This window comes from Melanotaenia boesemani, chromosome 8, assembly GCF_017639745.1.
Source record: "Melanotaenia boesemani isolate fMelBoe1 chromosome 8, fMelBoe1.pri, whole genome shotgun sequence".
Classification (NCBI taxonomy): domain Eukaryota; kingdom Metazoa; phylum Chordata; class Actinopteri; order Atheriniformes; family Melanotaeniidae; genus Melanotaenia; species Melanotaenia boesemani.
The window spans coordinates 15,367,792-15,388,739 of record NC_055689.1 but is presented as its reverse complement, the minus strand read 5'-3'; the positions used below and the strand labels follow the sequence as shown (position 1 = coordinate 15,388,739).

General features: G+C 39.5%; 2 protein-coding genes across 3 annotated transcripts in view; both read left to right on the top strand.

Annotated features, from left to right (window-relative positions):
- The first annotated feature begins 373 nt into the window (after positions 1-373).
- On the top strand, positions 374-8,740 carry rnf126 (ring finger protein 126). 2 transcript variants are annotated; one of them, XM_041992888.1, is made up of 9 exons: positions 374-507; positions 1,365-1,423; positions 1,508-1,568; positions 1,649-1,887; positions 3,901-3,969; positions 4,073-4,142; positions 6,092-6,185; positions 6,314-6,429; positions 7,593-8,740. In XM_041992888.1, exons 1-9 carry the CDS (start codon positions 433-435, stop codon positions 7,743-7,745), a joined length of 936 nt encoding a protein of 311 aa, XP_041848822.1. In that variant the 5' UTR covers positions 374-432; the 3' UTR covers positions 7,746-8,740. The 2 variants fall into 2 exon arrangements, with proteins under 2 accessions (XP_041848822.1, XP_041848821.1); XM_041992887.1 differs by having other exon boundaries at positions 1,505-1,568; positions 7,593-8,739.
- A 6,832-nt stretch (positions 8,741-15,572) lies between these two features.
- The window catches only part of LOC121644728 (potassium/sodium hyperpolarization-activated cyclic nucleotide-gated channel 2-like), a 35,920-nt gene continuing 30,544 nt past the window's right edge, over positions 15,573-20,948 (top strand). Inside the window, exons 1-2 of the mRNA XM_041992886.1 lie at positions 15,573-16,794; positions 18,553-18,976. Coding sequence (XP_041848820.1) covers positions 15,605-16,794; positions 18,553-18,976 — 1,614 coding nt within the window. The 5' untranslated portion in view covers positions 15,573-15,604. The remainder of the gene's footprint in view (positions 16,795-18,552; positions 18,977-20,948) is intronic.

Sequence of the window (20,948 nt, the reverse complement as noted above, 5' to 3'; positions counted from 1 at the left end):
CCCCAAAGTTACTTCTTGAGACCGCAGCTAATGTTTTGAAATCTCAGCATTTCTTTGATGGTAACTTAATCAAATAACTGATTTATACCTTTCATGCAAAACATTTTTTTAAATTTTCTGCCTTACTATATTATCTTTGTATATTGCACCGTAAATGTATTTATGGAACACACATTTCTGAAAAGTTTCCTTTTCTTTTTTTTTAACAAAGTGTAATTTATTTATTTATGTAATGATATCCATTCTGGTTTTAATTTGGAGATAAACATTAAACCGGAAGTTTTCTCCAGCTAATCTTTTCAAAACGTCATGACAACGTACGTTGGTGCTAGTGTTTCCGTTTTCACTGTGCTTTCCTGTCAGAGAAGCAAAAGTCGAATATTGTTGTCCCATATTGCTACCCGTCCGTAGCATACTGTTCATCTGCTAGAAATGGCTGAAGCCCCTCCACGGCCCTGCCGGTTTTTTTGTCACCGGTGTTCAGCAGAAATTGCTCCACTTTTACCGGTAAGAATGCGCGAGGAATGACAAATTATCTTTTGGTTCGTATGGGTATATGTGTTTATGTTGCGATTAAAGAACCACATCCACTCATTGCTGCTGTTAAGCTATGTCAGTTAAGCTAGCCCTACAGGTAACGACGGAGTCCAAGTGTCAGGAAGTTGGCGGGTACATTTGTGCTGTAATTATGTGCTTTACAGATATAATTTTAATAAAATATTGGCATCCTTTATCTGTTAAATGAAGGCCATCTTTGCAGTCTTACAGCTTTACTAGTGGTGTCATGTAATATCAATTTGCTAACTGACAAAAGACCATTATAGTCCCATCAGGTTATAATTAATTATTTCCATTTTATGAACGCATAAAACTTCTCGTGAGCATTTATTTCTCACAAAACTGTCAGTTGGCTAATTATGGTTAATGATGGTTCTGACATACCACAAAGTATATAGTAAAACTTGTACTGTTTTACTTCTGTTTAACTTTTTTTTAAAAAAAACAGGAGACATTGCTGTTTTGACAACAGCTTGCTTGCCTGCCACAGCAGTCTGTTGTCAAGCTTTTCATGGGAATCTTCTTGAATGTTACAGTAACATTTACGTTATACTCAGTCAGCTGCTTAGCTGTGTGGTGATCCTTTGTAAAGAAATTGTAAATAAAGAGCTCACATAAATTTAACAAAAATTATTGAACAGTTGTACATATTCCCCAAAATACCCATAAAGTTAAATGAGCAAAACTTTAAACTAAAACCTCCTGCTGTTTCTGCTGTTGAAGCATACATTAATCTTAGATCTGATGGACAGACAGCTGTGTATATGTTAAACATGGTATGTGTTTATATATACTTTTTTTTGTAGGAATACACATGTCCACATTGTGAATCTGGTTTTATTGAGGAATTGCCAGAAGCGAGAAGGTGAGAAGGATTGTTGCATTCAGTTGTATTATTCTGCACTGCTTGTGAGGATGTCTTAGACCTTTATTTTCTGTTTGAAAGGAGCTCTGAAAATGGGTCTGCATCCACATCCTCTGCCAGTGATCAGAATCGCCCAGCCTTTGAGGTCAGTGTGACATTAACCAAGGAAAGAAAACTTTTTAGCACCCTGTAGTAATTTGACTTTGCCTCTGTTCTTGTTACTAGACAATGGATCACCAACACTTATTCACATTTCCCCCTGGGTATGGTCCATTCACCCTTGGGATTTTTGATGAAAATTTCGACCTTCGAACACGACTACCCACTGAGGACAACCGAGAGACAGAAAACAGGAGAGAAAGGGAAATGGCTTCACGTCAGCGATATAGTGCAAGGCAACCACGGGGTCGACATGTTCCTCGAAGACAGGGTACGCGCCATGAAGGAGTTCCCACTTTAGAGGGGTGAGACATTTTCAGCCGTAGTGCATTTGTAAAGTAAGGAAAACAAGCCAGCTTCTGACAATACAATCAAATGGTGTGTTCGTGTGTTTAAGCAATATATGACACTGAAGAACACCATTAGGCATCTTAACAAAACATAATACTTAAAATATATACTACAAATTGTTAAGTATAATTGTTTAAGTAAAAAAGATTAGCTATTCACACACACACACATATATATATATATATCTCAAACATCAACATGTATATCATTGTCATTTGTGTTCAACAGCTGTTCTTTTTGGTAGCTGTTAAATCATAGTCGTGAGAAATCGACTACACCTGCTGTTGGCACTGAGGTTTAATTTATGTGGACTTTAAAATGGTCCTACCATGGCTTAAAATTCTAACCTTGGATGAGCAACAACACTGTCACATTATTTATTTGACAAATTGAACAAAAATGTAAAAGATGTGTTTTGCAAACTAAGCCTACTTTTATTGCTTCTATGTAAGTTAAAATGGTAAGTAACAGTCAGATCAAATGTAGCCAAATTAACTTGATTAACTATGTGTGATTGCCGCTATGTAAGCAGAGGTTTTGGTAGTTTGCTGGTCTGGTGCATTCATGTATGCGCTTAATTCAAGGAAGAAAGACATTAGCAGTGATCTTAAGAGAAATAATTATTTGTTCTTATCAGTGAGGATGGGTTACCAGACCATTTCCAAACCATTCAGTCCATCATTCTACAATGAGAAAGATTATTTACAGGCTAATTTTCTCTGGGTAATGTCCTAGAATGTTCACCTCAAGGTCATAGAGGTGTTTGGCTGCAATGCACAGCAGCATATCTGCTCAAACATCTTATGCAAACTGTCAAGAACAGTGGTGCAAAAGTTAATATTTGGGCTTGTTTTTGCAGCCTCTGAGCATCTTGCAGTTGTTTGCAGCTTGTAATTTTTCACACATTGGTTCTTCATTTTGACTGTTTTTGAAAAATAAATAATCACACAGTGCTATACTTAAATTGGCTCTTAAATTTTACACACTCCAAATGCATTTGAACATGAACTTGTTGAGAATTCAATGAGTTATAGATGGATTTTGATTACATTTTCAGGAAATGTCAGAAATGGAATAAAGAAACAAGCAACTGCATTTTGGGGGTGATCCAGATTACCATCTGGATCCAAGAATATTTTTAAGGATCTTTCAAATTAGGAGATAGGTATAATTTTGCCATTACAGCTTCTAACTCATGGGATAATGACCAGAATCATTGGCAAATAATGAATAATTATAAGATGGCATCATGGTAGATGTTATAATCTGACATTGTTTGACCCAGATCATGCTGATATTCTGGATCTGATGATCCAGAAGGTTCATAATATAAGGGGTATTGGCCCTTTTGGGAGTTTTTGTCAGTTGAGTGACCCTATGGCTTGGCAGAGGTCTGTGCTGTCTGTGCTTCAAGTTTGATTCATGTAACTGCTTTTGCAGATATTTTCTGTGCAAATTTAAGTTTCATTGTGGCCATTTGCAGCATTAAAATTGATCTTCTATTTTTTGGAGCTGTACACCTCAGTCTTACACCTTTTCTGTGATTATACTTTCAAACAGAGGCAACTGTAGTGTGTTGCAGTCCCTTTCACCTTGGGACCATAACTGACAAAAACAATGTCAAATGGATAAGATGTGAAAGTGACTACTGAGACCTCGTCAGCAAAATTTTTCCTAAGGTGACAGATCAAGTGAAAATTAGCTATATTCTCATACACTATGAAAAGTGACTTATTTTTTGCAACCAATAGAGGTCTTTTTTATTTATTTTCCCATTTTGATATCTTTGGTCACATCGCTTTCATTTGACAAATGTAGTAGCTACAAATTATAATAACCCTTCACCTGAAGAATTAATCACTGATTGTACGTCTACTTCACTGCTGTACTTATATTTTTGGTGCAACTGGTATAATTTCATATGCATGACATATTCAGCACTTGTGATTTTTTTTCCCTTAATACAGAATTATCCAGCAGCTAGTAAATGGAATCATAGCACCTACGGCCATGCCAAATATTGGGATGGGACCATGGTAAGTTGGAGAAAATTTAAACATGTTTGGGTTCTTGATTTATGTCATAAAAGCTAGTAACTTTTGTCTGTGTGTTGTAATTTGATACCTTCATGTCTTGCAGGGGTATGCTACATTCCAATCCAATGGACTATGCCTGGGGTGCCAATGGTCTTGATGCTATCATTACACAGGTATGGCAAATATTTATTAGGGATGTGCTCGACTAATCGATTAGTCGAAATGGCACGCAAAATTGACAGCTGTTTTTTTTTTTTGTTTTTTTTTTCTAAGTTGATGTTTTGTTTGGAGGAGTCATGTCTCATTGTGCAGAGACATGATGCTGTTTGTAGGGCTTTGTTAAATGAACAGCGTGGTCCCTATAAGCATGGTCTAGCTCAGGGATCTCCAACCCCGGTTCTCGTGAGTTACTGTGCTGCAGGTTTTGGATTCTACCCTGATGCAACACACCTGACTCAAATCACTGGGTCATTAACAGGCTTGTGCAGAGGTGTGTTGTAGTAGGAGACATCTAAAACCTGCAGGACAGTAGCTCACGAGGACCAGAGTTGGAGACCCCTGGTCTAGCTAAAGAGGAGGAGAGAAGCACAGTGCAGGAGTCAGAGCGGTAGGGATGGGAGGAGGGGGGCATAGAAGCAGAGAAAGTTAGCTGTGAATGCTTTAGTGGGGAGTGCTTTGCTACAAGCTTTAGCAATAAACACCACACATCTCCTCTAGTTGTAGCAGAGTCCTGTTTCTGCTTTACCTCTGCTGGGTAAAGTGAAGAGAGCAAAGCCTGAAGCTTGCTGCAGCTTTCCCCTGAACTAGTGGTGCATTCCAGTCGTCTCATAATTCCGAGCGGCCGAGAATATGTGACTTCATTACCAGGCAGTTGGCGTTCCAGCTGCACTGACTCTGAAAAATGAACTCTTCCAAAACAGCCAATTTGTGAGCATCTACAAAGCTGTATAAAACTAGGAAAATCACAAATCCACTGTTAAAATGTGCACCATGAGAACAGTAGCCAGTTTTAATGATATTCATTAATAAACCATTAATAAACCGTTGTTTACACTAGAAACATAATGAACACTAAATTTATATAAAGAATTTAAATAAAGACAACAATGGACTACAAGTGGTACTGGGCACAGCAGTCTTAAATCTGGAATCTCGTGGTCCTCTGAAAGTTAAAAGTTTGCCATTCAGAAAAACTAGATCACTTCATCATTTCTGGGAAAATTCCACGGAATTCTGAGTACCGAGGACAACTGGAACGGACCATTGTCTCTCCTCCACTTCCCGACCTGGATGTGGAGGTGGAAAGTTTACCAACTGTTTCTGTCTGAGTTTTCGCCGACGGTGGAGGCAACAGACCAGAGCAGCACAGTTACTGAACCCTCAGAAATCTTGCTTCAAGAGCAAAACGACCAGACAAGAAGATAAGGGTTTTGTTGGGTAATTCCTAGTTTTGTTGTTGCTAAATGCTCCTGTGGGTGTGCTGCCGCTGTATAAATACAGCCAACCCAAGTTCAGTCCCGACGTCTTCCTGATCTACTTTCTCATCTACCTGCTGAACAATGAAGGACACTAGAGTCCACAGAATGTTATAAATACAACAATAAAAAAAAACATTTGTTTGTGAAACACACAATATACAAATAACATGTCACACACACTTTACAATTTCCATTTGGAGATAAAAGCATTTTTTCATTTAATTATTGATGACATCATTATGATGTCAAACTAAACAATTAATCGATTTTGAAAGCCTGACTAGTCGGCTTCAAAAATCAACTAAACTGCCCAAAGTTTTATTCTTTAATATGACACCAGATATATACTTTATATTATTGATTATTCCCAAGAGCATTTTTACCAACACAGTGATTCTGAAAATTAGTTTGCAGCTTACAATAAGCTTATTGACACCAGGCTCATGAAGTGGTTTCTGTATTTCAGGATATTTTATCTATATATATTTATTTATTTATTATTATTTTTAATTGTTTTATTGAATACGAGATTTATTTTTATTGAAATATGGTTCCCTTACAGCAGCCACTTCCACAGAAGCCTTGTTCTCATGTAGATGATCCCACAGTAGGTTAATTGTAATTCTGTTCTCTTTTTCTTGAAGTTATTGAACCAGTTTGAAAATACTGGTCCTCCTCCTGCAGACAGAGAAAGAATAAAGAGTTTACCCACCATTTCCATCACACAAGAACACGTCAGTAAGTTCCTCAAAACTGTCTTTTACTGTGAAGTAAACAGAATGAGTTTTGTAACAGTTTTCTGTGAAGTGTTCGATCCTGAGTCACACACACACACACAGACAGTTTGTCATTTTCTGTTTGTGCAGGTGCTGGTTTAGAGTGTCCCGTGTGCAAAGAAGACTACAGTATTGAAGAGAGTGTTAGGCAACTTCCATGTAACCATTTGTTTCACAATGACTGTATAGTACCATGGCTGGAGCAGGTATGTTGTGTACTTATTATCACTTTGATCAAATGCATCTTAATGAAGCAATTTTGTTTTGTCTTTTTTTTCATCACAACCAAGGTACTTTGTTGAAGGCGCCTATTTTTAAAAAGTTAAAACTCATTTCCACAAAATGTTAAAATACTAAAAAAAAAAAAAATGCTATTAATGTCATTGAGTTTTAATGTTATTCTTAACATGTCTGCATTTTAAGTTATAGTGTCTGTAGCTTTAAATTTAGTTACACTGAGTCTTAAAATCTCTTCTCTTGTCACAAAACAGAGGACATAGGCATACAATTTGTTAGAGAAAAAAATGCTGACTGACAGTTTTACTTGTAAATATATCCAAATATCAGAGGATAATTTGTGTTTTAGTAAAAAAAGAAAAGAAAAAGTGATTGTTTCAGATATAAAATCAGGATTTTATGAGTGCAGAAATTGGTTATAAATGATGACTGCTTGACATGTAATCCTAATGACTGCAGTTTTACTGGGGCTGTTTCACCAGAAAAATATGTGAATGAGAAGCTCTTTATTGCAAATTGGATGATGTTTATTTAGAAACTGATGTAGGTGAGAAATTAAAAAGTTTAGGTTGCACTGTAAGAAAGTGCAAGTTAAACAAAGAAATAGGCACAATCCTTGTATATTGGTTTTAAACTTGTCTGAGTCTATCTACATAAGTTGCTATGGTAACAACTTAGGCATCAGTGACAGTGTAGCTACACTGGTGAAGCAGTGTTTAAACATCTAAAGTCCCTCCACTAAATTCCTGCATAGAGTTTATTTTCTCATCTGTCTGCTGACTATTTTGAAATTTTCCCCCTCTGCTCCTAGCAGCAGTGGCTGCTCTGGATTTAACATAATTGTGTGGTGTGTTGAGTATGTCACAGAATACACTGAAGTCCACTTTGAGTTGCAAGACTGACGGGCTTGAAAGATTTTAGAAAATTAGTAATTTGGGGATGGGAGGTTAGTTTTAGGGTTTATGTCATGGGACATTCTTAGTAATTGTTTGTTGGCAGAGAGCACTTATAAACACAATTATAGAATAATAAAATATCACTTACTGTCCAGAACAGCATGTACTTTCACGCAAGTTGTTTATATGTTGATGGCGACCCCTTTTAGTAACTTGTTGGTCTTCCTCTCTGACAGCACGACACGTGTCCTGTCTGCAGGAAGAGCCTTAGTGGACGGAACACAGCCACAGACCCGCCAGGGTTATCAGGAATGAACTTCTCTCCCTCCTCCTCCTCATCTTCCTCACCAAGTTCACCCAGTAATGAAAATGCTGCCAGCAACTCATAGATCTTCACCCCCCCACATCTGTAAATACCACACCCTGCTGAGACCCAACAATTCCCCCTCACAACTGATTCCAAGATCATTTGTCTCGATTTTCAGGGCCAACCTTTTAGTAATCATTCCTCCCCCGTGCTGAATGGATGCCGGGCCCTGCTGCTGCTGTTACTGAGTGTATGAGGAGTTCAGGCTGAGTTTAAAGAAAATTTGGAAAAGATGTGAAATATAACAGTGGGACAGTGATCAGACATGGAGCTTTTGTTTTAGCCAGTGTGGACTGCTTTTTGATGGAAACCTGTCTTTGACACAAGACTGGGACACATTTTATATTTTAAAGACAAAATGCTCTTTTTTTATTTAAAAGAAAGAAAGAAAATAAAAGAAAAAATTGCATGTGGTGGTGCAGTCGATAGATTTGTAGATATAGAGCTCATTTTGAAAAGTTAGCCACTGTATGGCTAACAAGTAAAAACTGAGATTATGCATCTGCTTGTTTTCAAATTTTTTTTTTTGTTTTTATTTATTTTCATCTTTATTTTGCACAGGATTCTGTCAGACGGTGAGAATGTGAATCTGGGCAAACTACTGTACAAATCAATATTTTTTCCAAGTTTTTGCATTGAAGAAATCTTTATGGTCACATTGATTTTTTTTTTCTTCTTCTTTTATTAGATTACATTTTTCTTTTAAGGAAATCTTGCTCTGATGTAATTGTATCTTACCAAGGTAAAAGTGGAGACAGGCCAGGAACAGACCTTTTTTTTTTCTTTTTTTTTTTTAAGTTATTTCCTCTAGTGCACAATATTTTACATCCCTACGTGTTCACTGAAACACAACTTAAATAGTTGAAAACAACAAAAAAAAGGCATGGGAGCATCTGACATGTATTGGCCAAATTATTTAACAAAATGAGTGTTACTATGCTGATGTTTTTTGTACTGCAACAATAAAGTCCTGAAACCAACACAATGATAAATTTCTGCTGATAAAATAGTTTCACAACTTTCTAGTGGAAGAATGTGGGGAGTTTAACTGATTTAAAATGTAACTTAATATAAAGGATGACTAAATTACCCAGTTTGTGTTCATTAGTTATGACAATGAATAATTACAAGGTGTATGTACAGGCTTTTCAGAGAGAAACAAGATGTCTGAAGGTTATTTCAACCAGCTCGTGACATCCAGCTGGAGTGGGTTTAGTTTCTTTGAAAAAAATGGTGGATCTTGAAAAGTTTGTATGGGGAAGCAAAAGAGTGGCAAGAGGTCTAGAGATGGTGGTGTTGGACGTACTCAGTGCAGCGCAAACACTTTAAAACTATTAATTCTATCTTAAGAAAACAATATTTAAACTTCAAAAAGAATCCTAAAAATAAGTACAAAAAAAAAACTTAAATGATGGAACAGGACGGGTATCAGCAATCACTTTTAGATGAGTTGAAGATAAATGTGCTGTGCAGCAAAACATCTCACAAATTATCCAAATCTAGTACTTTTGCATACTGTTTATTAATGCTGAGGACAAGTAGATTGCACAGATGACCATATTTGGATTTTAATATATAGAATGACTTTATTATAGTTTCACAGTGTTTCTATATTACAAAATTTTCAGTTTTATCATAATTACTTAACCAATTAATAAATTGGCTAAATTGGTGGCTATATTAGTAAAGCTTCACATTGTTTGATACATCTCTATTTGCATAGAGAAAACTTTTCAATTTTAAAAGAAACAGAGTTAAAACTACTTAAAGCTTGAATTTAGTAGAAGAAAAACAATTCATGAAAATGTAGAGAAATAAAGTCATTTTTGCCACACAATCCCCCACCGATCAGGGGCTCAAAAGTAATTGGACAAACTAATATAACTGCATATAAAATGTTCTTGTATAATACTTTGTTGAAAACCCTTTCCAGGCAATGACTGCTGCGAACTTATGGACATGACCAGAGATGCTGGGTTTGGTCCTTTTTTAACCCTCTGCCAGGCCTTTACTGCAGCAGATTTCAGTAGCTTTTTGGTTATAGTTTAGTCCATAACAAGTGAAATGCATGATCAGTGGAGTCAAGATCAGGTGACTGACTTGGCCATTTGAGAATATTCCACTTCTTTTCTTGCTTTTGCTGTGTTATGAAACACTGACCAATCACTTTGGCTGGATTTGAGCAGACATTATGTCTCTGAACACCTCAGCATTCATGTGGCAGCTTCCATCCAGTGTCACATCATCACGAAACACTAAAGACCCAATGCCACTGGCATGCCCAGGCCATCACACTGCCTCCACCATGTTTTACACCTGATGTGCTATTCTTTGCATCATAAGCTGTTCCAGCCTTTCTCCATAAAGTTTTTCTTTCCATCATTCTGATACAAGTTGATCTTGGTTTCATATGTCCAAAGAAAACTGCTCCAGAACTGTTGTTCAGTTGGGTGACTGTTATAAAGGGGTTTCTCTTCACCATGGAAATGATTCTACCATCATCCACCACTGTTGTCTTCTGTGGACGTCTAGGCCTTTTTGCATTGCTGAGTTCACCAGTCTTTTCTTTTCTTTCTCAGGATGTACTAAACTGGATTTTTCCACTCCTAATGTGGAAATTTCTCAAACTGTTTTTTTTTCTATTTCTGCAGCCTAAGCATGGCCTGTTTCACTTGCTGAGAGCGCTCCTTTGACCGCATGTTGTAAGTTCACACCTCAATCTTGCAATTGCAAACAACACACATCAGATCAACTCCAGGCCTTTTATCTGCCCAACTGATAATGAAAGAACAAAAGAATTGCCCACACCCATTTATAAAAACGTTTTTAAGTGGACTGTCCACTTGAAATATCCTTCAACAAATCACACATGAGGAAGCAACTATTGTCAAGGGATTAATGACTCCACACTACTGTGTTGCAGAAAGACAGTCTCCTACATGTCTGACACACTAAAGTAGGGGGGCAGTTGCCCCCCTTTATTTCCCTGCAGATCCGCCCATGTTGGAGACGTTTCACTCTCATCCAGAAGAGCTTCTACAGTTCTTTTGGAGATAGTGTGGAATTTCACCTAACTAGCCACTGATGTTTTAGGGTCGAGAGTCAAGGTCTCATTAGAGTGACATTGTCCATATTTTCACCTGGGACTATGTGTGAATGGGTGTTGTCAATCTCCTTAGGATATCTGAAGGGATGCTATTATAGGTAAGGTAGAGGTAATGTCTCAGTCCTCCTCTGTTATGTGAAGGTTACTTTACACTGATGACCGCTTTCACTACCCACTCAAACCATTTGTCTTTGCTATCCAAGATTTTGACACAGAGGTCCTGAAAAGTGTGTCTTATCTTTAAATAAAGGAAAAGTTTAACTGAGTCCTGGCCTGATGAGTTGGTTCTCCTGTGTTAAGCCATCCATCTGTTATATTGTTGTTTGGTGTCTTCATTATACTTTTACTCAATCCAGACTCTTGGTAAATTTCTCTACGACACTGGCTTCCCCATTTCTGTCCTCTCAGCGTGGAGATGGATCCTCATGAAGAATTTATTTCTGTCTGATCCTATGGCTGTGTTTGAAAAACACATGTTTATTGTGTCTGTTAAAAATCATCCTGAGTTTTGTCAGTTTTTTCTTAGATGTTTCAGCCACATGAGGATGACAGAAAGAAACAAGTTTTTCCAGTTTTTACTGAACTTTAAATCATGTGCCAAAGAGGAAGAAGGATAATAATAATCTGTTTTACTGTCAGTATTGTGTCTTTGAGGTGTATTTGTTTTAATATCAGAAGCTCTTCATGAGTACATGTTAACATTTTTACAAACTAACCCTGTGTGTTAAAAGTTTTGGGTAAAAGTTGCTTTCCAGATTTCTTGTAAAGCAACCCTTTAAAGGTAAGATGGTAAGAATTACTGGCATCTAGTGGTAAAAATGGGCATAGACATGACTTCAAACGCCAACCTTGATTGTGAATAGATGGTGGCCATCAGTGGCCAAAATTTTTCTAGCCAAACATAGTTTCATCTGCTAGTGGATCCGGTGGCTTCAGATGCAGCAATGACTGCACGGTAGGTAAATACTTCAAAATTGTGTACATGTGTCTTCTTCTACTACTTATCCCAAACAGAGCTCTAGCACCTATCAAACAAAGTTGGTGCTTAGAGCCCAGAGGGTTTTCACTTCCCTCTCAGAGCTGTTTGTCCATTCTGACAAAATAAAAATGGTGGTACAAATATATCAGCTTCCATGTATGTGGAGCCACAGCAAGTAGACATATATGGTTAATTCTATAAGAACAAAAACAACAGCTATTTTTTATTGATTATATACCAATAGAAACAGAATTCTTTAATGATATATTAAAACTTTGTCTTTGACCTTTGATTTTGTTACACGCTGCACCTTTAATGTGGATTAACAGCAACTCATTAAAAGAAAAAAAAATGGTAGTAATATTTGTCAATTTGTGGTCTTGATGTTGATGGTAAATCAGCATTAAAACAAGAAAACTGTAAAAAGAAAACTGAGCACTTCCTTTAGTCAAAGACTTTTTTTTTACATTATTCTTTTTTTTCTTAAGAAAACCTTTATTAATAATGACACCACTAAAAGGTCCTCCAGAACTTTCTGAAAAGGAGACAGCACACCACAGTTACATTCTGATATAAGTGCAAAATACATTTATTTGACATTCAAACTGAGCCTGGAAATGTTCAACAGAGATGAACAAGCAGGTGGTGGATGACTCACTGCAGGGACCTGCAAGCTTCTCATATTTAAATTACCAGGAATAACAAATTAATTTTATTGCTGAAAGTTGTTAGTGCTAATAGATGAGGTGTTGCCACCCAAACCCACACTGCAAATATAAAAAGCTGTTAGATTGGTTTTACTGGCTTATTTACACGACCCTGATAGAACGAGGGCTCTGGTGAAGATGTATAGGTAAACTAATAAATAACAGGATATTTACTTGGTTGTAAAAACAAAAAAGTTTGAGGGAGACTTGCAGATAATAGGCGACTCCTTATTTTCATCTAATTTATTTTCAGGACATTTGTGTGTATTCTGTGTTACAACAAGAAGGTCATCACTTCATCTTCCTTATATAGGTTAACACACTTCACTTTGATCAATGAATAAACCTTAACAAGATGTGGTTTCTCCACCTGTGTGCAGCTGCAACATGTTTCTGGGCTGGTAGCTACAGTTGTTTTACTCTCAATAGTATTTTGCTGTGTCTTTCTGTTTTGTAGCATCTCATCACTGCTTCAGCCTGCTGAGAAAACCTTGGTGCAGCTGCTTAGTTTTGACTGATAAAATGAATGGAGGAGGTCAGAAAGATGGAGTTTGTTATTTTTTATTCTACAGTGTACAGAACAGTATTTGTGTTGAAAGTTGGAATGAACCAAAACTAGATCAAAGAAAACAGGTTAACTACTTTATCTCTACTCTGGTGATAGAACACTCCATTATCATGTCCTAGATGTGTTACGATGGTGCTCTGTGGTTTCTTAGCTTTGGCTATTGGCACAAACATATGGATTCAGAATATGCTAGAAGAATTTATTGCTTATTGTATTTGCTGCTAAGTACAACCAGGTAGATAACACTTTAGAGAAAATGTACTAATCATGTACTCACTTAATGTTTGTTGATGAATTACCCATAACTTCATTCAGAAATTAGTGCAGGCTGCACCAAGAAGTTGTTGATCCCCGTTAGTGCTATTGCTCTATCCTACTATTCAAATGTTACAAATTTTTCCTTTGTAACTGTTTATAGTGAATTTTGGCATCTAAAAACTAGATTAATTTAAAAAAACAGTAGCTTCATATTTCCAAGAAAGCAGGTGTTGTCCTGTTTTCAGAGAGGCTGTTCAAAACATGGATGTGTAATAAGATTTAATGTCTGCTATTTACTAAGACACAATCACATAAGATGGAAGTGATTTGAGGATCATTTGAGGACTATGATGCATGTTGCAATAATTCCTGCATCAAATAATCCCAAGTCTTGTATTAGTTAGGCATTTCTCTAAATTAGCACAAAAAGTAAGAAAGATTTTGTTTGGTCCATTATTTCTCTTCTTCAATAAAGAAAATAGTGTTGTAAATGGACTTGCACAGTGCTTTTTCAGTCACCTTAACCACTTTACACTACCTGTCACATACCCCCCCCCCCCCCCCCCCCCCACCACCACCACCACCACACACACACACACAAAATGTGCCAAAATCCCCTACAATATTCTCCTGTTGGTATTCACTTTTGTAAGATTCAAGTGCTTCCAGGTGTGATTGGCACCAAATTAATGGACAGCCATATTGGAATGAGATTCTGTAGAGCCAGTGGCAATCCTATATTTCCAGAATCTGGGAGAAGACAGCGCCCTCTCTCCCACTGAGCCAGGATCATCACAAAGTACCACCAGAAATTGGGAGTGGAGAGAATGGAATGACCAGCTGTGAGTCCAGACCTCAACTCATTTGAACACTTATGGGATCAATTTGAGTGTATTGCTCATGTTAGGGACAAACACAACCATGCAGGATAACTTTCAACAACGTCTTAAGGAATAGGATGTAATCCCACAGGAAAATACCACCAGGTTGCAGGAGGTGCCAGACTGCAGTGGCTGTGTATGCATTTCCCCACACTGAAGTCCCTGACAGTGTAAAATTAGTAAAGTGTCTAAATTGTCAATATGTGTTGTTTTTTTCTTTGTTACCATGAGACAATGCAATAATCTAATCTACAAAGCAACCCAAAACAAGAGTGAATACCAGCAGGAAGAGAATTTTGCAGGAGATTTGGCACATTTTTGGGGCACTACCAACACATTTAGCAGTGTTGCTTGTTCCACAGAAGCACAATCTTTACAAGTTATACCTCACTGTTAAAGTGACTAATCAGGCTTTCCAACAATATATAATATGATGCCAACTGGTATCATTAAAGGGAAGAAAAATAAGACAAATATAAATGTACTTACTCACTGTGCTATTCTAATCAAAAAGTGTTACCAGCTGGTTTATATTCAAGCGAAGCATTCCCTAAATGTTTTATCCTTAATATTTGCAAGAAAACTGTTGACAAAAACTGTCATTAGCTGATTATAACTCAATAGCCTGTTCTCACAATCCATACCATAAAACGAGGGCCAAAAATGACCAGTATAGGAAAACACTAAGAATCCTTTCTCACATAAAATGACCTTTAATGAACAAAAACTTATTCTGATGACATGATTAAGTACATAAATGTACCTTTAACGCCACATTCCACAAGAGAGAAATGGACCTGCACCGTAGAGCTGCTACTGTCAATCTTTTCACTGCATTTGAAGTTGTGTCAGAAGCAGAAAAACTAATGGGACATTTTGTCTCGCATGTGTTTCTGCTATGATGCCACTAGAAGGCGGTAAACCCAAGCTGAGGGCAACATTAATCAAAGCAGATTGTCATTGTAAAGACACCTTCTAAAACATGATTTTAATAGAATCCTCATTACCACAGCGCAATTATACTTTTAATGCGTAGCAATTTTTTGATGTTAGAATGTTATATGTTGTGACTTACAGCGTCTTTATCCTGACACATTTCCCACTTAAAAAAAATTAAGCTGGAGGTCATCAGCCTCATTCAAAAGCAGGCTGAGCAAAAATTAAAGTTGCTCAAACCAATAGTTTCACCGCGCAGTCAAAGGGCTCCTTAAGTTTGATGCATTAGCATCTCTAACACAATGAGAATAAAGTGCAGTAGTTTGCAAGTAAGTCACGTCCACCCCTCCCTCTCTTTCTCCCTCCTTTCTCTCTCCCTTCCCCTCTCACTCTCCCCCTTCTCTCTGATTGGCTTTCTTCAAAGATAATTGGAGGCAAAATTTGATATGATCAATGTCATGGACCAGAATGAGATCTCACCGGCGTCTGCTGCCACCATGAAAAAGAAGGCGGTGGGCGGCAGTGGATGCAGCCACATCAGCGCACCCAAGGCTGTCGCATCCAAATGTCCAAGAAGCGACAGCGTGCAGAACTCTCTGGGCCCCGGTTCTCCCGGTGCTCCCAGTGGTAAGCAGCACGGTGTGACCAGCAACGTTGTGATGGACGACACCGAGGACGGCGAAGAAGAGTCCAAGTTTCAGTATCCGCGGTTGCGCCGAGCCGGGGGGAGCGGCGGCGGCGGCGGAGGTGGAGGAGGAGGCGGCGGCAGTATCAGGATGAAGAACTTTACGCCAGAAGGGGGAGCCGCGTCCTCGGCTTCCAGGAGAAACTCCAACAAGGAGCCCTGCCTTACGCACCTAGAGGACGTTCCTGCCCCCTCAAGGCCCACTGCTGCCTCCAGAGCAACTGAGACACCCTGTCCGGGCGATGCTGCCCAACGCGGCGAGACCAGCAGAGCATTTGGGGCGGAGGCGTCGGCTTCTGTGGTCGCGGTAGAGGTTTTAAACGCGACAGTGGGTGATGGTTGCAACGGCGTCGCTCCAATTTCCAGCATGAAATGCAACAAAAACGGAGAATGCAGGAGGGACTCGGGTACCGGGAGCCTGCGCTCAATAATCTCCAAGCAGGAGAAACAGACAGCGGGGTCGGGAAGAACCGAGGACGGAGGGGGTGCCAAACGAAGAGCCTGTAACTCGACAACCGCCAGTATGGACGGCTCGATCACACCAGTTGGATCTTTGACCGGGGGGCAAGGAGGAGAGAGCGCAAACCCCGGCGCCACCCCCGTGTCCAGTGGTGTCCCAGAGAAAAAAGACTCCAAGGTGTCCTTCTCTAACGCACCGAGCCGGAAAGCTTCATCCTCACTGCATGGCCAGACTCAGACTCAGACCCAGCAGCCAAGGAACTCTGTCACTTTCCAGAAGCCGGAGGATGGACCGCCAATTGTGCCCGCCGAGGATGCGGAGCCCCGAGGCAGCCAAGCCAGCTTCATGCAGCGGCAGTTTAGTAGTATGCTGCAGCCTGGAGTTAACAAATTCTCCTTACGCATGTATGGTAGTCAAAAAGCAGTGGAAAGGGAACAGGAGAGGGTAAAATCAGCTGGAAATTGGATTATCCACCCCTATAGTGATTTCAGGTAAGAGATGGGGCTGCCATTAGTTACACGGTGGAAGTCACGAGAGGCCCGTAAGGGTCCTCGTTGTCTTCTACAACTTACTTTACAGTGAGTAACAGAACCACTGTGACTATGGAAACACAAACACATGCGGTATTTTTGTTCGGGGCCACCGGCTGCCGATTTTTCATTATGTAGCCTACCACATGATTAAATCTGCACATAATTTAAAGAGATGCATTATAATGGGCTCGCAGTAACACCCTTCCCTGAAAACAACCTGTTGTCAAGCAATTATACTTAAGCAATGAGTGTCCTTTCAAGGTTGTAAACAAATCCTACTCCTGTCCAGTCGCATGTCTGGGGGTGCTCAACAAACAAGGCCTGCTATTACATCTCGACTTTTCGTTGCGTGACGCTTACATTTATCAAAGAGGATAATGCTCCGATGCGATTAGGGTTCATGTAAAATGCCATTTAAAAAAATAATCTGGTTGATAATTGCTATAGTGTCTTCTCTGCGACAAGTGCCGCGCTGACGGGATGTAGGCTATGTGTGCTTATCTGTGTGTGTATGCGATGCACTCAGTAATGGAATGTCACCTTGAGCCAAGTGTGCGAAAACCTCAAGCATGCTCACTGGAGACGTAACCGCCTGTACGACTCTCCGGCTCTTGCATCTTGTCCTCTGATGCGCTGTTTTATCACTGAGCAAGCACAGATATCCCAGCTGGACATCCAGCAGCTTTTTTTTGTCATTCCAATATTTAGGGAAACCTGCGAGCCGAGAAAGCTCATCGTGACTACAGCTTGCCTGTAAGCCCTTTTTTGCCACCTATCGCGCGCTAAATTGTATTTGGGTTGGAAAAATCAAAGGGTTTCACTGTCAGCTGGGCCGGTTGGTTTCAGAACCACAGGGAGTGGACAGCTCCCCACTCTCTCTCTTTTCCAGCGCCATTAGTGTTTGGCCCACTTGTATCAGTAGACCACAAAAGCCAAAGTGGAGACATTTTCTCACAGCTGGAGTATTATTTGATGACAGGTCACTTAGGAGACCCTTACTTTTCAGACAAACTCCCACACGAGGATAAGCTGTAGCTGCGTTCCTCTAATTATTATATCGACTACTGCACCACTAACGCAACAAATTTAAATAAAAATGCTATAATCGTGGAGGTTATTGTTGTTGCCGTGTAGCGGAGGAGCCAGAGTTTGTTGCATAAGTCGCAGAATAATGACTCAGCGCCGCACCTGTCTTGCAGAGCTTCCTCTGACGGGCTCAAACCCCACTTATACCTCCCTCCCCATCATCTAAACGGTCAGTAAGCAGGGAGACAGTGGCATTTTTGCTACCAATATATGCTCTAATGTGTTGGAGGACCTCAAATGAAACCACAGATGTTTTATCAAGTGGTCTTTGAGACCCATGCATGAAACAGATCTCAAACACTCCTAACAAATCTCTATAATCTCAGTTTTATTTTAATGATTTACTACTAAATAATAGCAAATAAAAAAATGTGGTTTGGACCTGTTATTTACAATTTTAGCTTAGAACAAGCATAAACCATCTGTTGATGATCTAACAGACCCACTGTCAGACACACAAAGTGTACACTATACACTTTTCTATCTTTAGTAAGAAAGCTTATTGTGCCTATCAGCTTTCCACAGGAACTCCCTTCTGATCTGACACTCTTTTTTTGTCTCTCAACCCCCCCCCCCCTCTCTCTCTTTGACACACCCATCTATGCACTGCTACATGCACATACCTGCTAGGTTCTACTGGGATTTTACAATGCTGCTGTTTATGGTGGGCAACCTGATCATCATCCCTGTGGGCATCACCTTCTTTAAGGATGAGACCACAACGCCCTGGATCATCTTCAACGTGGTTTCTGATACCTTCTTCCTTATGGACCTCGTGCTCAACTTTCGCACTGGAATCATCATTGAGGACAACTCAGACATTATTTTGGACCCTAAAACCATAAAGAAAAAATACCTAAAAACTTGGTTCATTGTAGACTTTATCTCCTCCATCCCAGTGGATTACATATTCCTCATAGTGGAGAAAGGGATCGACTCAGAGGTGTACAAGACTGCTCGGGCCCTGAGGATCGTCCGCTTTACCAAGATTCTAAGTCTGCTGAGGCTGTTGAGGCTCTCCAGATTAATACGCTATATTCACCAATGGGAAGAGGTAAGAACATACATTTTGTGCTAATCCCTGACCAATTACAATGGTTACTAATAATACAACTCACAGAGAGGAAAACCCTGCCCATCTAGTTGGCAATAAAAGGTCACTGATTTGCCTTCAATATGCTGGAATTGGCTCATGGCCAAACCAACAATCTGTTTCTCTGTCTGCTCCAAGTAGCCTGTTCTCCTTCACCTGGTGGCTCAGTATTGATGTTCTTACCTACCACCTGCTGAGAAACAAATAATATAATGTCAGCAAGATATGTGAGCATTAACAAACTTCACATTCTAATTACTGGTATTGTCACATAACCTCCTCAACTCTTTGTCTTGGCATTTGACCTGGCAGTCTCACAGGTGGCAATACACAGTATAATAAGCACCCCATTATCAGTGCAAACATAGTCAATCAATTAAGGCACCAGAGGAGGAGTTAGCGAGGTGGAGAATAATGATAACATGCAGCAATGGGGGCAGCTGACAATGATGATACAATATAAGTCAGTAACTGATTACACATGGGTGACCAAGGGAAACATATGGAGTTATATTGTGTTGTCTAGTCTAGTTGTCCTAGTTTACGAAGGATTGATCCTATTGTGCTGAATTTTTCTTAAATTAATCTTAGGTCTATTATTACCTAAATTTCCCAGCTTGGGATGAATAAAGTACTTCTATTCTAAGTACTTCTATTCTATTATTTATTTTAGTAAAAAATGAAGAATGCTATTGCTAGGTAGATCATATTTCCTTCATTGCCACCTCAGCTTTTATATACTCTGTGATGTATGCACTTTTTCTGGGCCATGCCCCTCCTCAGACTACGTCCTCACTTGAAGGAGAACAGCCCGGGACACAAGAGGCCCAGTGATGTCATGAGATCACTCGACTTTTCGTTTATGCCAGTATTGGCTGCCTGGTGTTGGCATTTTGCAGCAGTGAACAGCGCAGTGGGGCTTGGCTGCTCACTTGACCTTTGGATAATTGGATTTCTGAAGATATGATGTGATATGCACACATACACACACAGTGATGCATGATGGGAAGTGATACTTGGCATGCATGGAGAATGAGGAAAGATGAGATGAGGAGTAAAACGCTGGCATGTGCAGGAAGTGCCCATTTCAAACGGCTGATTCTCCGTCGTTATCATAGGGAAGAGTTTTAGTGATGGAGCTGTCCATTCTCCTGAACACCACCAGCATCCAGAACAGCACAAAACATACTGTATTCTTCCTGCCATCCATCCTCAGTGAAAAATTATGATCCCATGCCTTATTTTGTCAGTTACTGACTGATAGAAAGTGACAGTGAAAACTCCATAAAGGTTAAAGCTGCATTTAGAAAGATCACCCACATGTGATTCATGTCCAGGCTCATTCTTCATCATTCCCATCACAGAGTATCACTTCTCCCTCAGCTGCACTGAGTAAGAAGTGACCCACTTCTTGATCCTTCACAGCAGACTTCATCAGAGTATCATATGTGTTTTTATTGTCAGGAACACTGTTATTTGCACATATTTACACCTTTTATTGATTATTTTGGGTTTAAGTAACCATCAAATTGTTAAGCAGCATTACAGTGAGGCTTCCTTGGGTCAGTTAGGCAATAGATGACTGGCGTAAGCGACTGTCCAGTGGCTGAGAGTGATTGATGTGTGAGACGACACAGACTATCAGTTGTTCAGTATCATGATGGTCCCTGTCCATCATGCTGCGTGTGAGATTGTATGTATGTGTATGTGATGGTAAATCTCTCTATGTTGTTAGTGCATCTCTTTGCCTGCAGGCTTGCGTGAGTCTAACATGTGTGTGACTGGGTTTTGTGCGTGTTTGAGTGCCTGACTGATGTCATGTATCTCTGTGTGAACAATGTGTTGCTTTCTCCTGCTGGGTTGGCTTAGGGACTGATCGGACAATGTCTCCCCTACTCATTAATCAAACATGTTAATGATTCAGAGGAGCAGA

What these genes read in the sequence shown, in the direction of transcription:
- rnf126 (XM_041992887.1), top strand. Translation starts at nt 433, where the DNA reads ATGGCTGAAGCCCCTCCACGGCCCTGCCGGTTTTTTTGTCACCGGTGT. An exon ending in AGAATCGCCCAGCCTTTGAG is followed by an intron (nt 1,569 to 1,648) that starts GTCAGTGTGACA and finishes TCTTGTTACTAG; the next exon opens with ACAATGGATCACCAACACTT. An exon ending in TTGATGCTATCATTACACAG is followed by an intron (nt 4,143 to 6,091) that starts GTATGGCAAATA and finishes TTTTTCTTGAAG; the next exon opens with TTATTGAACCAGTTTGAAAA.